The sequence below is a fragment of the Megascapheus bottae genome, chromosome 5 (genome assembly GCF_031878675.1).
Source record: "Megascapheus bottae isolate mThoBot1 chromosome 5, mThoBot2.hap1, whole genome shotgun sequence".
NCBI classification, from domain to species: Eukaryota; Metazoa; Chordata; class Mammalia; order Rodentia; family Geomyidae; genus Megascapheus; species Megascapheus bottae.
The window spans coordinates 22,514,798-22,539,896 of record NC_143513.1 but is presented as its reverse complement, the minus strand read 5'-3'; the positions used below and the strand labels follow the sequence as shown (position 1 = coordinate 22,539,896).

At 37.1% G+C, this 25,099-nt stretch overlaps 1 protein-coding gene across 1 annotated transcript in view; it reads left to right on the top strand.

Moving 5' to 3' along the window:
• The window catches only part of Skap2 (src kinase associated phosphoprotein 2), a 156,891-nt gene extending 141,638 nt beyond the window's left edge, over positions 1-15,253 (top strand). Inside the window, exons 12-13 of the mRNA XM_090332796.1 lie at positions 14,007-14,108; positions 14,551-15,253. Of these exons, the coding sequence (XP_090188922.1) occupies positions 14,007-14,099 (93 nt within the window). The 3' untranslated portion in view covers positions 14,100-14,108; positions 14,551-15,253. The remainder of the gene's footprint in view (positions 1-14,006; positions 14,109-14,550) is intronic.
• Positions 15,254-25,099: the final 9,846 nt, after the last annotated feature.

The following is a 25,099-nucleotide window of genomic DNA, read 5'->3' as shown; positions in this document are numbered from 1 at the left end:
GATTTTACACGTAAGAGAACTTAGATTTTAAAAAGTGTCAGATGCCTTAAGTAGTGCTTTTTCCTCTATTTTCTTTCCCTCCCTCTCTCCTCCATTCTTTCTTTTATTTGAAACCATCATAAAGCACTTACCAGGTGCCAAGATCCCTCCTAGGCATCAGGAAACCAAAGGGGCAAAGATAGACTCACAGATTTTGGGGGAAAGAGATAATCACTAATATACAAATACAGATAGCTAAGAGAACTGTCAGGTAAGGTTTCCCAAAGCTAAGATTCTCACTGCTCTCACTCTCAGGAGTATAATTTCCCAAATTATAGAAGTTATACGTAGTCACATTCGAACAACAACTTTTCCTGCTTCCTTTTTTCTTTTCTTTTTTTTTCTTTCTTTTTTTGTAATATAATTTGTACTGCTGGCAATTGAACTCAGGATGTTTAGCATGCAAAGCAGCTGCTCTGCCACTGAGCTGTAACCCCTATTCTTTTTAAATTTTGATTCAAGACTTCCTTAAACTGACCTCAAGTTTGTCATCCTCCAGCCTCAGCCTCCCCAATACCTGGGATTCTAGGCACGTACCAATAATTCTTGATAATGCCTGTTAGTGAGTATCTAATTTCCCTGAGTTAAGGAAACTGCTTTTAATAACTACTTAATGTAGAAATAATCTAGAAATAAAACTGATTAGCTTCAGTTTCTTTGGAATAATTTGTGAACTTGCTTACATTTCATGTTCTTTAATATAGCTTTAAAAAAGTATGATTAGCTTCTACCTAGAATTTCAGATCATAGGAGTTAAGTGGCATCTATCCATTATAGTCCTTTTGTAAAGATGAAACTTACAAAGCCCATATTGACTCTGTCCTTAAAAACCTTATTTTTGAATCAGTTATTTTTACAGTTGAGAGCTCTGGTAGAGCACCCACCTTCAGATAAGCAAAGTTCCCATAGGCTTGTCTTATCCCCACAACAGCCTCAGAAAACCACTTTCTGTCAACAGGAAGTTCAAAGTTTAATTGTAGGATATATACTATATTTCTACAATATTGGAGTTGTAATTCATGTTCTTCCAAATCTGTTTTGTGGAGAGTGTCATTTTGTGAAGCCTGATCAAGAATTAATGTGAGAGGTAGTCTAGTTCATAAGAAATACTTCCACCTAAAAATTTTAAATGATATGGCTTGGGAAAAAGACAACTGATAACTATCGGCCTTCACAAGGCTTGAAGTTCCATCACCGTCGTCATTTCATTAGGGTGCTTTGAAAGATGACTATGTTACCTGGGACTCATTTGGGGTTTTGGAAGAAGAGCCAAGAAAGAAGCCGAGGACTTTCTAGCATTAACTGGGTGAGACTTGGTGAGAGTAAAAGGAATGGGCACTTCACTCCTCTCCCTGTTGAATTTAAACTTTTTCCAGCCCTGGATGGTATATTGGCAGTTGATAATCTGCCTGCTTTGGAGTTGAACATATTTCCCCATCTTGCTTTGGGCAAGTTCAGATAGGAATCTGGAGAATCTCTAATAACTTTTTATTGGTGTGGCCTTCCAGTTTTAACAAAACTTAAGCAAACAGACCATAAGTTAATATCATAAATTTACTTAATATGTGATGACTGTAGTTTTGAATGTTTGGTAACATAAATTAAGAACTCAAGGCTTGCAGTAGCAGAGCGCTATAAATTGCTCCAAAGGACTTGTTTCAAGATCAAGATAGGGCCAGTGTTATGTACTTTTAAAACTGCAGCCGGCATAGAAATAGCTTGTGTTAAAGGCCTCGCAGTTTGTTTAATCTTTCTTAGATATATTTAGATTTCTTGGTGATGGGATGAAATTTTACTTTTTTAATTTATTTCTTTACACCATCTAGTGGCTTACAATGAGTGGTGCAGGTAATTGCTGATAATGTGTGCAATCAAAATGGTGTCATTAATTCAACTTTAAATCTTGCTATGGGTTATTACATTTCCATCTCATGTCAATAAAGTATTAGCATTGATCATGAAAAATTTTGTTCATGACTTTGAATTAAGTATAGAAATTATGTATATAAGAATATGTCTTAAAGAATTTGCCATAATATTTGTGGAGACATATAAAATGTGTGCTTTGTAAAGAGACTAATGCCATGACTTTTCCAATAAATAAAATCATTTAAAAGATTTTTAAATAAGTTCAACTTGCGTAGTAATTAAATGATTTTTAATTTGAAATATTAAATTATCACTGATTTATTTGATTACTTTCTACAAGTCTGTTCTGAACATATTTTGAAAAGCAACACAACATAGGTTCAGAAAAGACGTAGTCTCTCAATATAAATAAACATTGAGACAAATCAAGAAATAAAATATCATGCATTATAATGAAGAGACTTTTATTTTTGTAAATGTAATGGTAGAAAAATAGTTAAATAGTTTGGAGATTAGACTGTCTTCATTAAAAATCACTATGAGTTATAGCTCAATGGTAGAAGGGTTGCCTATACAAGGCCTTGAGTTCATTCCCTTGTATCACTAAATAGCGAGATAAATAAAAAATGCAAATCACTGTGGAAATAGTTTTATTTTAATATTCTGTCTTCTGCTGCTTTGTGAGGAATCTGCTGGGCTTTGAGCTGTGCTGGGTGAGGTTCTGGATGATTTATTTATTTTAAGCCTCTTTGGAGAGTTTTACAAATCTTAGCCTCCTTTTTTTTTTTGCCAATGAAAATCATATGTTGCAATAAAGAAAGAAGAGCCAGCAGACATCCAGCCCTACCCCCTTCCTTTTTTTTTCTTAGCATTTTCCAATTAACAGCTGTCATGTGATCCCCCCCCCTCAGCTAGCTCCTCCTTCAAAGTGTCTGGCATTTTCTTAGTTTTAACCTTTGAACCTCACTAATAATAAATCTAAGTACTGCTTGCCTAAAAGGCCAGCCAGAAACTTTTTGCTTTACAGTTCTTTTCATGTAGGGTTGCTGATGTTTTTTATGTGTTAAAATAAACACTTCAGTAGTTCAGTGCAGGTTTAGAAATCGTCTTTTCTTCTTTTAAATCCTTTTTTCTTTCATCCACTTTTAGGCAGGAGTGCAGGAGTGGATGAAAGCAGAATTGGTGATTTTGATGACAGCTGCATTGTTAGTGAATTCAGGACTTGGTTTCAGATTCACTTGGTGAGGAGAAAAGTTAATCCCGAGGTAGAAAAATCCTTGACATTTAAAAATATTTTTTTCAGAAATTAGGTTAATTAAAAATCATGCTAAATTGTCTTTTCAACATCTCCCAAACCACAAACATAAAATATTATCTTTCTAGAAACATGTTTGTGAAGTTTTGTCATTTCAGTAATAAGATCTAGATCATATAGCAGCAGGCAGTGTCTGTGGCCCACATTCCTCTTGGGTTATATTATTCTGTCTTGCTGTTTGGGATTTACGTCTTCTGCTAATTTATCTTTCAATCTGTACTTGTTGGTAAATCGCTAACCACATTCTTATCCTTACTTTCAAAGCTGTAAATTAGAGACAATGCAGATAGGCTGTATTTCAGCACAAAGAGACTTGCTGTTTTGTCTAATAGTGAAAGAAAAACCATGGAATTCTGAAATATTTTATCTGATCTGGGGCATACATGACTTTAGCTTGGCAAACTTTTGAGAAATATTTTATGAAGACAAAAACAGGAAACGCAGGTTAAGACAGTGGTCACTAATATACAATAGAAGACATTTCTGAGTCCTCAAAACCTTACCCTCACCTCTATTGGCTGAAACTGCAAACAATACTTCCTTTATTCTATTTTAGTGCTGGTGCTAGGGCTTGCCCTCAGGACTTGGGCACTATCCCTTAGCTTTTCTAATCCAGAATGGGGTTCTACCACTTCACAGTTCCACTTCCACCTTCTTTGGTAATTAATCAGACTTAACTGTTTCATGGACTTTTCAACCTAGGTTAGCTTTAAGTGGTGATCCTCAGAAATCAGACTTGCTAGGATTATAGGCAGCTTGCTAATACTTCCTTTTATATCTGGAGGGCTTTTCTAGTGATAGGTGGATTGTTAATCATTTGCTTCTCATTATAAGAATATGAAGAATCACTCACTATGGTTTGTCTTCAGGGTTTGTTTTTGTTTTGTTTTGTTTTGTTTTTTGCTTTTGTTTTTCGTTTTTGCTTCAAATTATGGGAAGAAATAAACCCCAAACTTGCTGAGCTCTACCAGCAGAGGAAAAGGCAAGGTTTCTTTCTGGCTATCTTAGTTCTTCATTGTGAGATATGACCTACGGTGCCACAAATAGCATGGCCAACTGGTGGCAAATAAGTAGGACATCTCAATATGGGACATACACAGAGTGTTACTGTACTTTGGAGAGCCTTTTGAGGAGTATCTATTCTTGTGTTTGCCTTTGTTTCGACCTGACAGCATGTAGTTTCCTACGTGGTCACTGTGGATGTTGGGGCCTTCAGTACAGTAGAAGCACTAAGTAGGTGACCTCCTACTTAGCAGTGAAAAGCAACCATGGACACAGCACCAACCAGGACACAGTCTAGTTCCCCTCACAGGCCTCTTCTTGGCTGTTTACAAACAGCATAGTCAAGTACTACCCTGTTTCCTTTTACATGAAATAGAGGAACCTTCCAGAAGGAGGCGACAGGAAGGAGAAAGGGGAAGAGGCCAGTAAGGCAGGCAGCTGGTCCAGCCACTGCAGTGTCATGAGAGGTAGAAGATGAACCAGAACACAGTGTCTAAAATTGAATGAGCCCTCAAAAACTCAGGAATTCCTTCCATTAACATGTCACACTTTCCTTTTATTTTTCCACATTGTTGCCTTCCTGCTAGGTATGGCAGGCAAGTTATTAAACATGACTGAGTGGAGATAAATAGACCACTGATTGAGTCTTAGAGTAAATGTTTAACAAATTACTGACAAGTGATGTGTGTTTATTATTGACTGTTTAGCTGTGAAGAAGCAACTCGAAAAATTTTAAGAAAATAATTATTTCCCTAATAGTTGTTTTTGGAAAATCAGATTACTTTTTGAAGAGCAGATAGAAACCTGCTCATGATAGATTGTCTGACAGATATTGCATCCCATAGTGCTCTAGTGTTACATCAGTTTACTGTATCAATTAGTGGACAAGGAGAGGGGAGAAGGGAAATATATTTAGTGAGTACTTGCAGTGTCCAGTTCTGGGCATTTAATGTTTTCTTTATTCATCTAGGTCATATAGTAACCCCATGAAATATAAAAGTGTTTAGCATTTATGGACTAGAAAACTGATCTTCAGTAAGATTATTACAGAAATTGCAAGCACCTTCTCCAGGAATCAACATAGATTCAAAACTTTCCTCTTCTTTAGGCCTTGCTCCACCTATCTGGGCCATGATTAGAATTTCAACTTTTTATTTTTTTTCTGTATCAAGTTAACTCTAATGATCACATCCTAATTCTAAACAATGTAGATGGTCAAAATTATTCCGTTTTCTTATCCACAGATATTTAGTAAATAATTCTGCAGAACATTATTTCAGATCAAGATCAATCCTAAGAAGCTACAAATTAAACTAGCTTTCTTTCAGTGATTTTTCACAGCTGAGTTGTAGAGACAACCAACTCATGAAATATAAAATAATAATAGAGTATGAACTACAAAATGTTTTTCGGTTGGAAATGCCCAGAAGAGAATATCACTAATTTTTCCTACCATTGTTATTTGTAAGGAAATACAATTTAAATTGGAGCTTTACAGATGAGTAAACATTTGATGCTTACATCAAATGCAAGGAATAGAGTGAGAGGGTAGACCCATAGACAATGTATCACTCTAGCTGCCTTTTCTTTTCCTCTTTCCCTTTCCCCTCCCTTGAGAATGGAAACAGCTAAAGAAAGGCTATAGAAACCAAATCAGACTGTCCTTTCCAGCCAGATTTTCCTGCTATTTCTTTTTTTTTTTTTTTTGCCAGTCCTGGGCTTGAGCTCAGGGTCTGAGCACTGTCCTTGGACTTTCTCAAGGCTAGAGCTCTACCCCTTGAGCCTCAGCACCACTTCTGGCTTTTTTCTATGTATGTGGTACCAAGGAATCGAACCTGGGTCTTCATGCGTGCTAGGCAAGCACTTTAACCACTAGGCCAAACTCCCGGCCCCTCCTGCTATTTCTTATACATGTCTTCTTCTGGACCTTTAATGTTAACCACGCACTTTCTCATTGTTCTTCTTTGAGCAAAGCACATTCTTTGATGCACCAGGCCTTTATACATGTGCTGCATTACTCTCTTCACTCTGCTGTCAGAGTTTCAGCCCACCTGTTGTTTTTTCTAGGTATAAAAAGCCTGTAAGATCTCATTGAAGCAAGAATTACTGGCTTCTCTGTTTACTCATTTCTTCTTTCAGAAAATACTTTCAGTATTAGGATTCATTCTCTGTGTCTGACTCTTTTTTTCTCCTCTCAACTTATTTCTATAGTAATACCTCACATTATGAAAAGTGTTTAATGTGCATTTACCAAAATATAGTCAAAATAAGGCATAATCGTAACATCTTAAAAGAATGACAGAATCACAAGAGTCAGGGAATTTTAGTACTGTCTCTTTATATATACTGTTTAAAGCCTAAAAGGCATCAGGGTCTCTGCAGCTGAACTTTCACCTTAGCTCTGAGCTTCTTGACAGCCAAACAATAAATTTTAGAGAGAGAGCTAATTGTGTGTGTGTGTCTACACACATGTATACATCAGCTTACCTGGGCCTGGACGCTCTCTCTGATCTTTTATGCTCAAGGTTAGCACTCTACCACTTGAGCCACAGCTCCCTTTCCAGCATGGACTTTCTTGTCTAAGCTGTGATCCTCTTAGCTCAGCCTCATGAGTAGCTAGGATGACAGCCATGAGCCAGCAAAGCCTGGCAACTAATGATTCTTTTTATTCATAAAGGAGAGATCTGAGCATTCCCCATCACTGGCTAGTTTAATATATATATATATGCATATTCATAGATGAATTTCTGCAATCTGTACTGTTTCTCTAGCCACAGCTTTTCTTTTCTAACAGACGTACAAGAGAACCTCAAAAACTACAGTAAATGTAACAAAAGATTTTGTAAAGGTAATCTGGTGATTGTCCAACCCTATGATAATTAGTCTTATTGATGTATTTAAGTATGTGACTAGGTTGTGATAGAGTCTCAATGAAGAATAGAAATATTTTTAAAAACCATCTATAAGGAGCCAGGGGATTACCCAAGGTTGACTGCCTTGTTCACAACACAGCTGGGATGAGGCTGTGAGGCTGCTGCCAAGATAATTTTAGGAACAGTGAGAAGCAGCTGAAACCCAGCAGATGTTCTACTGAAAGTGCTGCAGTGTTTGTCCTCACAGGGGTCTGCCTGAACCTGTTCAGTGTTTACAGAGTTCAACTGAATTAGTTTCTTCTGAGAATGAAGCTACTAGGTCTCAGTTTCAAAAGAGAGAGTAATCTTCTTTCTACACATAGGATTGCAGTTCTGGGACGTTCCTTTAAATTGTATCGGAGAACATGTGGCCAGAAGCCTGCCATTGTAGAAATCACACACTGTACAACTAAGCTTACAAATACAATATGCTTCACAGCCAATTTTCAGTTCTTAATTCTTCAAATAGATCTAATATATACAAAGGAAAATATATTTCTGTGGGAAGTGATATCTTCTGAAGAAATTAGGCAACTGGTATACTATCTAATACTGAAAATGTCATCTTCTTCATCTTTTCCTGCTTACTCTATTTCTGTTTTTGGTGGGTCATGAGGCTTGAACTCAGCCTAGGCACTGTCCCTGAGCTCTTCTGCTCAAGGCTTCTGCCCTACCCCTGGGCCTGGGCATTGTCCATGAGCTCAAGGCCCTACCTTTCAGCCAAGCCCCACTTCCAATTTTCTAAATGCTAACTGGAGATAAGAATCTCAGGTCCTTTTGTGCCAAGGCTGCCTTTGAACTTTGATCCTCAGATCTCAGCCTCCTGAGTAGCTAGGATTACAAGCATGAGCCACCCTGCCTGGCTCCCTGCTTACTCTTAAAACACCTTTTACACATCTTGCGCCATGGGCATTGCAAACTAAGAGAGCCTTTCTCTGATCTTACTGAGTTTACATTTTATCTTAAAGGAATAAAACTTGTGTACTTAAAACCCATGGAAGAATAAAGGCTCCGCTTGAAATGAAATGTTAGTATGAGAAGAAAAGCTTATGACAGCCAGGTGACTTGAATTGGGTCATAGACATTGGAGAGGATTAGACTGAGAGAGGAAGACATCCCACAGGGGGACAGCACGTACTGGGGCAGGTGAAGGTGTAGAAGGACGGGTAGACTGTGTGGAGTATGAAGTAACAGAACAATGTTGCTAACAGATGGGGATAAGCCAAGCAGAGAGTTTGTACTCAGTGCGGTGAGCAGCTACCTGGAATTCCTGAGCAGAGGGATTATGCCACTGAAGAGTTTCTGAGAAAGTTGTAGAGGCAGAGGTGACAGTTGTCACCTGGGGCAAGGTGATGAAGGCCTGAACTGCAGTGGTAGCATTTGGAATAGGGTGCAGTTGGTGAACCCACAAACCGAAGGTGAAATGCTTTGAGTCCCATGGGCCATCCTCCTCTGAGCAAGACTTGTTCTTTTCTCGCCTAGCATTATCAACGGATCATTAGTCTGAATATGTGGTTTTTGCTGTGTGGTATTATAACTGCTGACTGTGTAGGAAATTGAGTGAGATATGTCTTGACCCTAAGATATAAACTAAATTTTTTTCTGAAAATTTAACTCTTGTTATAGGCTTTCTTTTCTGGGTATCTCTTACATTGAAAATGAAATACACGGTACAGAGAGAAAAATAGGGAGTTCTTGAATTATAATACGGTTATACCTCTATAGTAAATACTAAGGCCATGAAGTAAATTCCTGTAAACATTTAGGAAACTTGGTGTCTTCAGGCAGCTTCTGAATTCATGGAGGACTTTATTTTACTCTTAAACTAAGAATCAAGCAGTTAGTAGATAGATGATAACAGTAAACCATTGAGGAGGTCAAGTTTCTGTTGGCCAAGCTTACAGGACTCTTTTTGACATGATAAGAAATGACATGATTCTTAAAGTTTCTAAATACAAATTTTAAAAAAGATAGCGGTGAAGAAAGTATTTAGCTATTTACTGCCCTGTCTAGTTTTTATACTACTAAATTATTCATGATAATCACAGTGAGTTCTTGGAAAATAATGATTGAATCCAGTGATTCTTAAACTTACTGCATTTTATACATACACACACATGTGTGTATGGGTGCATGAGCACGTACATGTGTGCTGGTCCTGGGGCTTAATATGGCCTGAGCGTTGTACCTGTGCTGCTTTGCTCAAAGCTAGTGCTCTATCGTTTGAGCCACAGCTCTACTTCCAGCCTTGGGGGGATTAATTGGAGATAATTATATTTTACTTTCTGGGCTGGCATTGAATCTCAATCCTCAGATCTTAGCCTCCTGAGCCGCAAGAATTGCCAAGTGAGCTACTGGCATCTGGCAGTTTCATATTTTATGAATAAAATTCACTTCTCAAAAGGCTAATACATTTTTTCAGCATAGATACAATGTTCAGGAAAATGGCACATAGACTTACTAGTAGCAAGATTTGAACTCAGGACCTTATTATAAGCATATGGTCTCATGAAGTTTTCTGCCCTGGCTGACATCTAACCACAGTCCTCTGGATCTCAGCCCCTTGAGATCGAGACCACATTACAGATGTGAGCCACTAGTTCCCTGCATGGGACAGATAGACTTTTAACATTTCAAACACCTGTTGTTTTCAAACCTGTGGGTAACTAACTTGGAAAAGAGCTGGACCAGAAAAAAAGCCTAGCAGTGTTTCAGGTTTCTGTTAATACTGTATTCTTTTAATATATGTTTTGAAGAAAGTGGATTGATACACTTGACCAAGGAGAACCTTGTGCTGAAAAGAAACGAGTGATGTTGGGCCTTACTTAAGTATAAGACAATATGGAGCAGAGAGAAAAGGTTGAGTTAATGAGTAAACACATACATATATTTGCCATTGTGTTGGAGAAAGTTTTTTATACTTTATCAAATCTAGTCTTTTCTCCTACAATATTACACGACTACTTTAATTTATTGCTCAATAAATATTAAATGGGTCCCCAATTTTAACTGTCAAGTAAAACAACTAAAATGATTTTAATGGCACATATATTGAAAGCATTCAGTACCACCTTACTATTTATTTTTTCAGCTTATTGGGCAAATTTGGCTCTTTGCATCTTTGACTGCCACATTACATTTTGCCTGAAGTCATCCATTTTGCAGATATTGAATTCCTTTTGAGGGCTATTTTTATACAATAAGCATCACTATACCTCTGGATCTTGATAGCATTACTGCAGGAGGAGAAAGCAGCTTTGTGTTAGTAATTACCCGACATTGTCAGAAGCTGACTGCAGGCCTCTTTCTAGTGATAACAGAATAACCGCATAATGTAGCTTTATAGCACATGATTAATAGAAAATAATTACACATCCTACAAAGGGATGCAATATTTCTTATAAATTGACTAGAATGGTTTCCTGTAGATTAAAGGACTCTTCATTATTTTATCAGTCCTCCTGAAGTACAGTCACTTGCCTGTGTTAGCATTTCAGTTGATGTTAAGAGCCGAATAGGATGAAGGATACCAGATGGCAGACCTTCTTGTACCTGAGATCTCGGGGGGCTGTAAAGATGACACGATTTGCTTCCTAGCCTGCCAAGATTTAGATTGCAGCCAGGTATGGCCTTCCCTCCCCTCCCCTGCCCTCCCCTCCCCTCTCTTCTCCCCCCTCGCCTCTCCCCTCTCCTTCTCCTCTCCCCTCCCCTCCCTTACCCTCCTCTCTTCTCCCTTTTCCCTTCTCTCATCTCTCTTTTCTGCTCTTTCCTTTTTCACTGTTTTAATTAACAAGAAAAGGCTTGAGAATTTTGCTTAAATGATCCACCTGAAACTTTATAGCACAATACCATATCAGTATATGGACCATGTTATTTTCTACTGCAAGTAATATATCACTCATAATCACATTTGTTAGAGGGCAGCAAAGAGGAAAGGCAGAGACAGGCCAACTTTCTTCCTCAGAAGGAAGTTGTATATGCGATTGAATCTTGCAGCTGAAGTTTAGAATACGGTACTGCAAAAAGCATTCTCGTTCCAATTTATAGGCCGCAAATGGTTTAACTGGGATTCATGTTGCGCAGGAGGCTCATCCAGAGGACGGTAATGATGAAAGCCAAAGCTCCTGTGTTTGCAGTCTCATCGACATACTCGATTGGCTGCTGTGAAATTCATAAATTTGCTCCTAGATTTTTATCTCACTATTTTTTAAATCTTATCTCTCAATTCCATACAGGAGTATTAGATGGGCGTGTGTGTGTGTGTGTGTGTGTGTGTGTGTGTGTGTGTGTGTGTAAAGCAATAAATACCCTGGTTTTGATTTGTACCCTTGTTTTCTGATTTAAATCAGATGTGTATGTCATAGATTTTTTTCAATTATTTTAAATTAAGTGAAGCATTTCAGATGATTCTAATGTAAAACTTTGGTTTCCTCCCTAGAATATTACTTTTAAGGGATTTATGTAGAGCTGAATAAGCTCCTCCCTGCTGTTTACTACTGTGCTTTCTACTTAATGGCCCTGACTAGTCTCAAGTGTGAAATCTGTCATCTGTCCTTGGTTGATGTGAAGGGTTGAGAGTCAATTCCTAAATCTGTGTGTAAAAGAGAGAGTTCACGTATGCACATACATGCTTTATAAGCAAGACATTGTGGCCTTACAAGGCAGTATGAGTGATAACCAGAAAGGAACAAAAACTCCTGTGAACTTTCTGGCTTGTATTTTGAATCTGAACACTGTCACCCAGATCAAGGACCATTCTGTGGCATCGGGTTTGGGTCACTGAATGTCTTCTGTGTGTACCTCTTGGCAGGTGCTTTCTTTACACTTTTCACAGAATCACTTTGAAAAGTCTGAGGCTGGCACTTGATAAGAACGTTCACATTCAGATACTCTTGGCAATCCATTTTGCAAACTTACAATGAGGGCCTCTGTTTTGTGGAAGTTTAAGTACATTTGTTTTGTTAAGCATTAGGTTCTAATTGTATTCATTGCCTTAGAAATTGAAAAGGTCAGTTTTATTAGGTACTTATTAGGATATAATGGTTGCTAATCATAGCTTTCAGTAAGTTGGTATTTTCATCTGACAAATGTGTCCTACATAGATTATTGTCCTCATCGCTGTGTTCTGGCCCTGGGGTATTCTCATTGCCTTCTTCTGTCCACCAAGTGTCATACTATCCATGAACTTTTAAACTTAAGATCTGTAGTCTACAGCCTCAACAGCAGGCACTGCCCTTCTTCAGGAAGAAAACACAGCTGGGGGAATTGGCATGCTCTTGTAATCCCAGTACTCTGGTCGTTAAGTTCGAGGTCAGCCTGAGTTACAATAGTGGGTTCAGCCAGCATGGTCTATATAGTGAGACTCTGTCTCAAAAGGAAGGTAGGAAGGAAAGGAGGGAGGGAGAAGGGGAGGGAGAGAGGGAAGGAGGAAGGAAGGAAGGAAAGAAGGAAGGAAGGAAGGGAGGAAAGAAGGAAGGAAGGAAGGAAAAGAAATATAGAATTAGTCTTTTTCTCCTTTCCTCCACTAAGCCTAATTCTGATACTGCCCACTGTTTAAAAAAGAAACTATAGGCTTCATTCTACAATCGAGTCTTTATTGATAGACCATATATCAATATATACATGCTAATATTGCTACATTTGTATTGAAGAATTGCATAATTTTCCTTTCTGATGGTCAATAGTGTACTAATCAATACAAATGTGAAGTCTGCACTAGTGGTAACCTTCCCTCCCCACCGGTAACTCAATATGCATATGCACATTTATCTATGACTCACATGTTGGAAAAATCATAACCTATTGAATTACTTTGGGATTGATTTTAAAAATTTATCTTATATGAAAAATTAAATTTGGGTAGGATGCTTGTGCCGAGTATTGCTTTTGGAAGATATTATTCTTGAAACTTGTAATTCATTTTACTTTGTTTGTATCTCACTAAACATAAATAAATTTGAGATAAAAATACATTAGTCAATCTGGCAGACATATGAGGCCGGTTATGAAGTGTTTGCCATGCCTAAAGCAGTGGCGTGTCTGTCAGTGGGGGATAAAGGAAAGAGGAGGAGACCCAGGTTTGTTTATCTCATGTTGCAAAGTAAACGCAGAAGTGCCTCATCAATCACTCCTCTGTACAGCTATATTAATGTTTTGCCTTTAAAACTTGAGATACTTTTATTCCCTATTGATCCTCTACTAGATGGGTGAATTGAGCACCACCTTTAAATTCCTTCTTCCTATCCCTTCTCTGACGAAGGTAGTTCATAATCAATTAAAGGAATAGTGAATGCTTTGAAGGAACGAACTGTGAATTATTTTTATTGGTGTTTTTGTATTTTTTGTATTAGTAATTTTCTCTAATGTATATGGTCTCTTTTCTTCATAAGGACTGTACCTCTGAATTCCAAATCATTTTAGATCATTAAAGCTTAGAAATTAAGTAGTTTGTTGCAAAAAAAAATCTTTGCTATAAGTTTCTTGAAGGCAGATATACGATCTCTGCAGTCACAGTGCTTACACCTACACGGGGTCCCCAGCTGTGTGGAGACAGTCAGAAACACAGAGACAGGAGGCCCCGAAAACCAACTTCCTGATGCAGTTTCATTTCCAGGTTTTTACACCGTGTGACTGCTTCTCGGTTCTTTGCCAAGGAATAAACAGGCTTTGTGTTCTACGGTAATCTAAATCTTCCCTAACAGCATCTTTAAGTGTCCAGAAATAAAAAAAGGATGAAAATGTTTCCATTTGCAGCTCAAGCTCTTATAACTTTATGAAAAGAAATAACATTTCTTTTTTAGAAGTTGCATACAAATGACATTGTACTTACACCGGTCTAAAGGTTAATATTGCATATTGTTTCCAATTAGGAATACAATAGATATGGCTGGTGGGTAGGAGAAATGAAGGGAGCCATTGGCTTGGTGCCTAAAGCCTACATAATGGAGATGTATGATATTTGAGAGCCTTGGGTAAGTACATTTTAATCCAATATTCTGTAATAGCTCATATGTTCTCTTGGTCTCTTTCTTATGAGTCTTTGCTTTAAAAATAAAAGTCTATTGTTTTCTGATAACATGAAGATGTTCATCTCAAATCTTTTTGTTTTGTTTGATCTTGAACTTTTAAAATAACTTCAAGGAATTTATTTTGGAAGTGAACAAATTAATTTAGAAAAATAAATGAATAAATTAATTTAGAGAAAGTTCCTTTGATAATAACCAGCTGTTTTCCCACACCTCCTCTGTGGTAAGCTTGTTACTTTGAAGGCCTTTCTGAGGAGCCGAATTGAAAGATGATGAATAAACACTCATTTCAGCTTGTCTAAAAAATGTCATTTTATTGCTAAGCATGAAAACATATCAACATTTCTACAGAAGAAAAAAAATTAAAACAAAATTGTTCTTCCTGCAGGGAAGGAAGAGTCTTCTTGTTGTCTGCAAGTACTATGGAGTTAGACATCTCTAGCAAGCCTGAATAAGAGCTTCGAGCCAGCATTTAGCTATTTTATATGGTTTTGTACATTGAACTAGACCTCTGCTGTGAAATGACATGAGGAAAGTTATACCTGTTGCTGTTTTTCAAAGAAATAATGATAGTGTTTATTTACCCATTTAATTTATGTGAAGAATTCATTGCTTTTGTGTATGGAACATATTGCCACTGTGACATTCTGTGTAAGTTGTCGTTTCTCTTAGTCATTGGATATTAGTGTCACATAACTTCATAGAATTTTAATTTTTATCACGCAAGATTTTGATAGCCATATAGATGACTTCCATTAGTATTTTTTTCACACAATAGTAACATGTTTCCATGAAATAAATCTTGGATTGTAAAATTTACTTTTTGTTAAATATAGCCACAGAGAAGAATTCCAAATGGCAACGTGAATGAATACAGTACAAATCAGAATGAGGTCCGTGCAATGCCCTTTACCAGTAGCAAATACATTGGATAGCAGGCTTTCCAGTGTTTCCTATCATAGTTTTACTTAACTTGTAATAATAAAAGATCCATCTGAAATCCCGTACTACCACTAATACAATGGTATCAACAATCTCAATGTAGTTTCGTAATAAGAGGCCATAGTTTGTCTTGCCCTGCCTTGTCCTTGCTATACCATTGAAGTCCTACAGTAAAACAGCAGAACCCAAGTCTCTCTCCCCAGTGCATCTCAGCACTGAAAAGGAAAGGAAGGCTCTGGGAGGAATTATAGAAATCAGAGGAGTGCTGTGTACATGCCGGTAAACAAAAGGCTAGTGTTCTGAGATATATATACTCTTTGCTCCTCCAGCAGGATTTTCAGAATCCAGTCTTAACTTTTGTAAGTTTGAAATCAGAGGTAGCCTAACTGTTGGTGGCAGTACTGTAACCAAATAAACCTTAATATGTATCAAAATGCATTAGTGGCTGGATAATTACTTGGAATAGACATAACTTCATACCAAATCATTACCTAGCAGGTACTACCTAGGTTGAGCTTTTTTCATCTTTAATTTACAAATGAAAAGATTCTGACCATGCAGATGAGCTGAGAATCTTTTTAACACTTTTATTTTTATGCAAAACTATTTATAAGCAATATTAGTATTTATTTTGTTGTCCTCTAAATACCATGATCTCTAATTGCACATGTAAAAAGCATAGTAATTTCAGAGATTGTGAGTAAGCTCAAATTTATGTATATAGATATAGTCAAGTTAAAGTTTTCTGAAATTAAATGGATACTGTTACCATTTTTCCTAATATAGTACCACTGAAACGGCTTGAAATAATCTTGGCAAAAATTAGACATCTGGAGATGAATTTAGTGGGTTGTTTCTTTTAAACCCTGGCTGGCTAAAAAGCAAATGTGGTTGTTTTCTATTGATAACAAAGCTTGGCTTGTGGGCACAGGTTTGTGTATCTGAGTTACATGGCCAGTAGATGGCAGCAGATTGTCATTGCATAAAGAGCTACTTGGCACAATCTCACCCAGAATATGAACTGGTTAGGAGATCTGCCTCCTTTTTACAGTTAATCCAGGAGAGGGAGTCCTTCTCCAACTGATGACCAACAATTGAAAGTCAGATAACATTCTGTGTGTATGGCTACCACACAGAAATACAGTGAGTGACTTCAGTCCGGTGCTCCTCTGGCCTTTGTTCTTTCTAAATTTGAATACATGTGGGAAAGAGAAAAAGGAAACAAAAGGCTTACAAATTGGGGTGAAGAAAAATAATTAGTATTTTTGATCCATTTTGATCCATTTGATGAAGTAATTTGTATACTACCAGGGAGAAAGTTTTCTTTACACCCTTGATAGTATATCACATATTCTTCAAGATCATAATTATATCATTAATGTGAATTTAAACAATGTAGCTTGTTAGAAAATATGCTAATTGTTATGTTCTCATTATGTTTGCTTAGCTTTTATTTGTTTTTTTTCTATGAACAGTTAGAGAGCTAATTTTTTCAAAGGTGATTGTAAGTCATATTTTATATAACATTTTGCTTGATTATTTGCTCTGTACTGAATTTGTACTCCATTGCCATTAGATCTTACAATAATGTTCCACTCTGCAAATTTTTAAGGTTCAAATAAAGTTTAATTGTTTGCAAACTGTTATGATGCTAATAATTCAACAGCCTGCTGTGTTACTAATGAAATTACTTTGTTATGATTAATTTGGAAAATAGTGTGTTGATTGTAGTAATTAAGCACAACAAGGTGAAGTAAATGATTCTAATGCCATCTGGCCTCCAAACTGAATGAAGAAATGAAATAGTGCTGTCATCTGAATTTATTCAAAGAAGTAAAGATAATATAAATGACTTCATTGGGTAGTTTTTACATTTAACCACAGCTTTCTCCATTCTGGATCTGCCACTGTGTTGCATAGGACACTTTTTTTTAATGAAAAAGAATGTTGTTTAGTACAACAATTGTTCTGAATGCTTTATTTCAAGGTGATTATTTTAATCCCAATTTAACTACAGATAATTATATAAAGCACAAGACAATCATAGAAAAATTACTCTTTAGCCATCTGTAGGTAAAATTCCATATATGTGGGGTTTGTTTTGTTGCTATCAACATACAAACACTTGAATAGCATTTCACAAGCAGCGCAACTTTCCTTCAGCTATTCCTGTGTTTGTAGTCAAAGCTCTTAGATAGTTTTTGTGACTTACTTTTCATATGATTTTTCCAATCTGTTGCTATTCATCTTATAGACTGAGTACTACCTAACGTAGTAGGTATCATATAATATTAAAAACATAATGATATGCATCTTATGCACTCAGATTTGCAGTTCAGCCACTAGAAGAAAATGGTTCTAAACATACATGTAGTTTAAAAGCTTGAATTTCTTTGGTGAGACTAATGAGACATTATGAGAATTTTTTTTTGCCAATCCTTGTGCTGTACTCAGGGCTTGGGCACTGTCCTTAAGCTTCTTTTGCTCAAGGCTAGCGCTGTACCACTGAACCACATTCCCAGCCCACGAATTTTTTAAATTACATGAAGTTCTTCCAAATTTCATATAAGTCCATTGTAACTGAGTTGAATAGAATGAATCCTAGGCCAGCCAGTAGTTTCAAAAGTAGACTGTGTGGTAAAGAAGAAAGTAAGGGAGATCAGAACACAGTCGTGCCGTGGAAGTATCGCTTCCCTCAAAGATTGAGGGATGTAATTTATATGTACATATGAATATGTATTTGCACATATAAGTACTTACATATGAGAAAACATTTGTTAAACATGGTCCGGTCTGTTAGTAAAATTCTGAGTATTCAAAACCACAAAGAAACAAATAATTTATATGTTATTTAAGTATCTTCCTACAAAGTTACTCATGCATAATAGCATGCCCTCTAGATTGAGAGCATAACATTCTTGGACATTTCTGGCTGAAGTCACCTGGAATTTCCCCACTACCTTACATTTGGCTTCTTCCAGAACAATCTGTTAGATATTTTAGGATGCCACAAATATTTATAAAATGACATGATTATGGTAACATGGCATGATATTTCAGTAATATATTTGAGGAGCTTTTCTCATTTTTATTAGTAGGTCATGGTCTTTCTGTCACTGGAACCCTCTCTAAGAGCTAGGGTCAGTATGGTACAAGGTCTGCAATGTGCATTCGATAAATACATGGTAACTGGCTTAACAACCAAATAGCTGAGATTTAAGAAGAAAAGAATTAATGGTGTATACCTGGTAGAGAAAATGCCTTTATACAGTTAAGGCATCCGCTTTCAACTAAGAATGATCTCTTAGTCCAGTCAATCCCTTTTACAGTTTTTGGAAGCAAGTCCTCATAATTCCACCAACCAGGGAACTGGATCTGCTAGTAACCGAATGGAGGAGGAAGGTGGAAGTAACTCAGAATCGAGCAGACGGTCAGCACTGTGACTCTAAAATGAAGGGTGCAGGTGGCTCAGACAGCTTGGAAAAAGTTCACTTTCCAGAACATCCTGCCCACTTTCCTCTAGGGAATCTCAGATGAGCCTTTGCTGCTGCCTTCTACCTCAAAAGCAAGCATTCTAGCCCTTTGCCTGGGTGGATGAGAAAGGAATTTTTACGCAGGCATTCTGGCCCCCATCTGTAATCCCAGCTGAGGCACAGCATCATAAATTTGAGGTCAGACTTGGCTATATTGGGAGACCCCCACCGAAAAGAAAAAAGGTATTTCTGAAAGTGAGATGATTCAATTTTGCTGAATCCAACTACAACTAGTTTTTGTCCTGCTTTTTTTTTTAAAAAAAAAAAGTCTTTACAGTCTTTAAATTGCAGGCTGTGATAACTTGAATGTTTTGTGACCCCCAAGATGAAAGACATTACCAGAAACTGGCCTTCTTCATAGCCCTGCTGAGTTTCATCAGTAATGTGGGGGAAGGATCTAGAAGGTGAGTATATCAGGACACATGTGAGTCCATGCAAAGCTGGGAAGACAGGAATGACTTCCAAAGCCCATCTGAAGTTGATGTTGGAACTTTAGGAAGTGTTTCCCTGAATTTCTCCTCTCCTCATTTTCCTAGATTTCTTTATCATCCATTCCTCAAGGGAAGTAATGTAGCCCAACAGTTGTCTGTTTTCTATTTATTGGCCTCAACTTTGTAATATAAAACTATCATCTTATTGGAGTAAAGCAGCTATCATGTGAAGCTCTAGGAAATGGTCACACAGATTCTCTCACAGGAGGAAATTAATGACACTGATGAATGCCAGGTACAATAAGTGCCCAAGAGGAGAATCTAGTTCCATAAGCAACCAGTTTGCCACACACTGCCTCCTTCTGCCAGCCTCTAAGACAGGCCATCTAGAAAGGATCCCAGGGGCCTTTGTGTGTTTCCTCTTCTCTACCACACTGCTTATGTTCTGCTTTCAGCTGGGCTGGAAGTTCCTAGGTGGAAGTGTTTCTACATTTGTTCTCCATGTAGGGAAACTCATTTTCTTTATCACATTAAGTGTGATACTAACAGTTTAACTAGCTGTAGTCATAGCCATCATTGTGGCTGAATGCTTACTATTTTTTTGATTCTAAAACAACCCATGAGGTAAGATCTGTTATTTATTTCCATTTTCCTGAATAGGAAACTGAGTGATTCATTTGTCTCAAAATCCTGGGTGATATGTTCTTAGTAGGTCTCATACCCCAGCTCCCTCCTCAAAAATGAGCACCATACTGTTGCATGGTACTTGGATGAATTCAAACTGAGTGCTTTCTTCTGTCCCGTGCACAGAAGGGTCACTTGAGAATTGCATGTTGACCACTGAGGTCAATACTGGACTGTGGTAGAAGAGTCTGGAGCATGTGAAAAGAATATCCCAGCATTGGGGCCCGGAGTTTGGCCTAGTGGTTAAAGTGCTTGCCTAGCATGCACAAAGACCCGGGTTCGATTCCTTGGTACCACATATATAGAAAAAGCCAGAAGTGGTGCTGAGGCTCAAGTGGTAGAGTTCTAGCCTTGAGAAAGTCCAAGGACAGTGCTCAGGCCCTGAGCTCAAGCCCAGGACTGGCAAAAAAAAAAAAAGAATATCCCAGCATGGACAACTGGACAGCTTACTCCAGCTCCTTTCATAAGTAGATCAGGCCACAATGACCATGTCAGACCTCAGGCAGCTAATGCACCCTGAAGAATGAGCATTGTTACAGGAACACTTGTGCCCAGGAACTTCCAGCTCAAGATAACAGGTCAAAGAGGACACCAGGCCAATGGGACCATTTTCTAATGACCTTTCTCACCCTACATCTTAAAAATCAAGGCCAGTTACATGGATGAGGATTCAAAGGTTGCCTGGAAGAAGGCTTGCAAAGCTGGCTGCTTATGGCTCAAGTACTTTTAAAAAAGTACTGGAATCTGGACTTCAACTCTTAAAGCAGTCTAAAAGTTATTAAACTGTTCAGCTCTTAACAATCAGTGAACAAACTTTATTGTAAAATGTGTGTCATTTTGTAACTGATGACAATGTCTGACATATGACTTTTACTTGTTGAGATATGAATTTGTCTAAGAAAAATTTTTATTGGACTCTCTGGTACTTATGTACCGGATATTAACTGAACATGAGATCTTATTCCTTGGGCACTCTCATAGACCCTTTGTTATAGGGGCTCCATAAATATCCTGTTGTGTTTTTTTTCTAATAAAATATTTTAAAAAAAATTTGTGTACCTGAGTGATCAGAGGCTGGTGGAGTGGTGAGTGAAAAGATTAGTAAAGGAAAGGCAGCCTTCAGTGGAGGGCTCTGGAATTTAGCCAGAGGACTAGGCAAATTAAATCCTCTCATGGTCTAAAATGCACCCTGGAGTGTTGGCTGACTTCATGGCCCAAGAGAAATGCCTAAACTCATGTTCAAGTTCAAGAGGTGTTTCTGACTAGTTCTCTGGACTATTTCCCTACCTGATATTGCAATATCCTGCTTTTCTCTACCACTGCCCAGTGAATAGGTCTGCTTGGTATACAGTAACTCTGGGTAGCTAGGTTCCCTACTCACTCCAAATTCCCAGACCAAGTACTTGTAGGCTGTACTTGTCTTCCTCTTCCCTTCCTTCCTTAGTCTGCTGTGTGCTTCCTTCTCCTCTTCTGATCTTCACAAGGATTTGAGTCACACGGTAATTCCTAATGCTCTGCATTTACCAACATCCCTGTGTTCAGCATCATCTGTGAATCTGGCAACAGCAGGGTGTGTAGCTGTGTGTTCATCTTGAAATGGTGTGATCTTTAGTGGGAGCCATCATTTATCTGTTGTTTTGCATATTTGGTCAGCATATTTGCTTTATTCTTTATCATCATCTCCAGACACGCTATTTCTCTTCCTAGCTAATTAAATGATTCCATTTTGAAGAATCACATTTACATGCCAACTCTGTGCAAGCAGGGCATTTCAAGCAGAATTCCATAGTTTTTCCTGAGTAAAGTCATTGTTTAAACAAAATAGACAGGGTGTACTCAAGGAAAGGATTCAGCAACCTAAGGTAGCTTCATCTGATGCCGTTCTCAACAGGCTAAGCCACTAACAGTGTTGAGACAAAAGGAAAAATGCTTAAAATTTGGCATGTCAACCCAGAACATTATCAAGGATACAAACTTTTTGCCCCCTCATCTACATGCAAATATTCGAATGTACAGGTAAGAGGGAACTGCAAGGGTTTCAATGTTGGTTCAGATTTTGAAAAAGTTGATTTTTAATAGCAAAAATTTACAGATGTTTGTAGCTATTGAATTTTTTAAAAAAGGAACAGAGCAGAGCTGCATGTGACTAATAATGTCTTGTACATAATTGATGCCAATTACAGTAATCCTGGTTCTGGAAGCAGAGAATAACTCCTGCCCCTTTAGGAAAGACAGGCTCTTTCTCAAAGAAGGACAGGGAAGAACCATCACAGTTGAGGGCCAGCAGGAGGGGGAACGTGAAAACCAGCTTCACCCCAAATCCCAGTTTTTCTCAAAGGCATTGAGTCTTGGACTAAATTCCTGGTGTGTAAGTGCTCCAGCATGCGCTTTTCTTATATGGTTGAAGTTAAGCTCAAGTTGGATCGTGTTTGGAGAGATGTAGGAATCTATACTAGTGTCAAACATGACTTTCCTGCACTTGAAGATAGGAGAATACAAATGAAGCAGTTATGAAAGTTAAATTGTCAAATTAAAATTCCTCCTTAAACTCAGAGCACATGCGCTTTGGGTATCATTTGGAATAATGATAGTGAGCCTTTGGCTTTGTCGATCCATTATTGTGACAACAGAGAAGACTTGAAGATTCTCCTATAATTTTTGTGGGGTTTTTTTTGTTGTTTTTGGTTGTTGTTTAATGCTGGTATGGGGGCCTGAACTAAAGACCTCAGTGCTGTCCCTGAGTTTTTGTGCTCAAGACTGGCTCTCTACCACTTGAACCCTGCCTTGGGCTTTCCTCTTCCTTTTCTTTTTTGGAGGTTTATTGGAGATAAAAGTCTTACTGACTTTCTGCCCCATCACACTTTAAACAGTAGTCCTCAGATCTCAGCCTCCTGAACTTAAGGCATGAGCCACTGGCTCCTATCTCTCCTGCAATTTTAAATGCATTTTTCAATGAAGCCATTGACTTCCAAGCTATGGTCAATTTCTGCTGATAGAGATTTCAGTAACAGATGTTACTTCTCCTATGAAGTTCCTAATAAACTTTCCTCATGATATTTAAAACTATGAATCTGCTAATAATAGTCACTAAGTACATGCTATTTGTACTTGGTTATACTTTGAGTATCTTTAATTTTTTTTAAAACAGAGACTCTCAAAATTTGGGGGGACAGATTCCCTTGCCTAATATATTTGATGAACTTTTCTTTCAGATTAGTATCTGCAGATAGTTGTATGTGAATGCATACTTCCTAGTTAAACATTTTCTTCAGGTGCTTGTTTAGAAATGATGGTTTCATTTGATCGAATTAGTCAGGTAATAAGACACTAATCTTATTTTATAGTTTGTGAAAATATCAGAGTAGAAATAAGGGCAAACCAGAACCTTATTACATACAACCTTAGTGCTTTACTGTTATAACTTTAGGCAAACCTAATAAAAAATGCAAAGGACTCCTAAATAATTTAAATTATCTAAAAAATTGAGTGTATTCCTTCAAATAATAATGGCTTTCATGATCTGATTTTTTTAAAAATACATTTCTCATGTCTTGAATTACTTAGAAGTATAGATATCAAAGTAATTTTGAGTTTATTTAAGAGTATTAAATATAGTTACTATCATTCAGAGGCACTGTATATTTCATTTTTAGACTCAAAGTTTTTATAGTGTTTTGTGAAATACATGATTCTGGGAGCATGTCTAATAATAAATGTCATTTTACTATAAAGTTAATTTTTGGTAGTTAATTATAAATCATTAATCAATTAATTATATCGACTCCAAAAACTCCTTTTGATTACCTGTTATTTTTTCTTCTAAAATAAAAGCTTCCCTTAGCTATTTTAACTTTACTGAGTTAGGCAACAAAACTTACCTTCATCATATATTTCATGACTATCTTTGCTAAAGGAAAATAGAAGGAATACAATGAACTGTGGATCTGTGGTTAAAGTAAACACTGGTCTGCTTATAAAACTTTTTTTCTTCCTAAACAATTGCAAAGGAGAAATTTGTAATCTACGCACAGTATCTTTTGCTTTCCCCGGTGCTGTAGTTTACAGCAATAAATACTCCATATTGATTACTACTTAATTCTAATGGAAGTATACTAAGGCTGGAAACATATTATAATTTAGCATGAAGTACCTTAATTTTTAAACAGATTTTGAATCTTAAAAATTTATATCATTGTCCCAAATATGCTTCTGTTACTGGATCCATTTCATGCTACAGAATTATTCTTGTTTTATATCTTTCCCAAAGACTATTTTGTGCACAACGTGGGTTTTTTTTTTTCCCCTTGCATTTCATTGCTGTTTTTGTCTAGCTAAAAAAATCTATCCTTTCCATTTTAGCTTAGTTTGGCAACACACTTAAAATTAGTATAGAAAACATACAAGAAAAGGAACAGAATAATACAATTAGATATTTAATTTAGTTAAATTATTCAAGTGTGGGGTTTTAATCTGTTAGTCTGATTTCGGGCTGCCTATGAGAAACAGTTCTTTCTAACTGAGGTTTTTCTGTCTTCCAAATCCTGCTGAGAAGTCAGCCCTCTCAAACAAATACTGTTGAGTTTTATTTTCCTAATTTTTTTTAATTTTTGAAGCAATAGGGTAAAGGAAGGAGCTACCTTAATACTCATCTGTAATTTATTCCTGGACTGTCATTTACACACTAGCTATTAAAAGCTGCTTACAGTCATTAGAATTGGTCTTTGTAAACTGTGTATGAAGATATTCAACACAAGACTTATTTTCAAGCTATTTCAAAGCCATGAGGGAAGTTACTTTACTTATGAAGGAAATCCTGTATTTCTCCCCATTATTTGTAGTTTAAAAAAAAAAAAGAGGAGAGAATGGGAGCTGCTGTTTTTTGAATCCTAACACAGTACGTCTTGTTAATGAACCTGCTGCAATGCCCAGAAAACAGTTCTTGCAAATAAACATGCTGGAGGTGATTTAGCCACAATGTCCAGAGTGTGTAAACATCTAATTATTACAATAAAATTGTCAATAAATTTACATTACTGCTCCCTTTTCAAACGTTAACCAACTTTTTCTTTGCTTGATAAAAGGGCATAAATTGTAATTTTATGTGTTGGTGGTTTTGTTTTTATTACACTTCTTGCTGCATTCTAGACAAAAGACCCCAAGCCTGAATGCCCTGAGCTGTTATTCCTAGATGCAGAAAATCCCTCCAATAGCTTATAACGTCATGTTCTGTGGTTGCCTTTCACAGGAAGCAGGACATAAAGCCTTCACAATCTCATCTTTAGTCACAGCACTTTCTGTAATAATAATAATAATAATAATAATAATAATAATAATAAAGACACACACA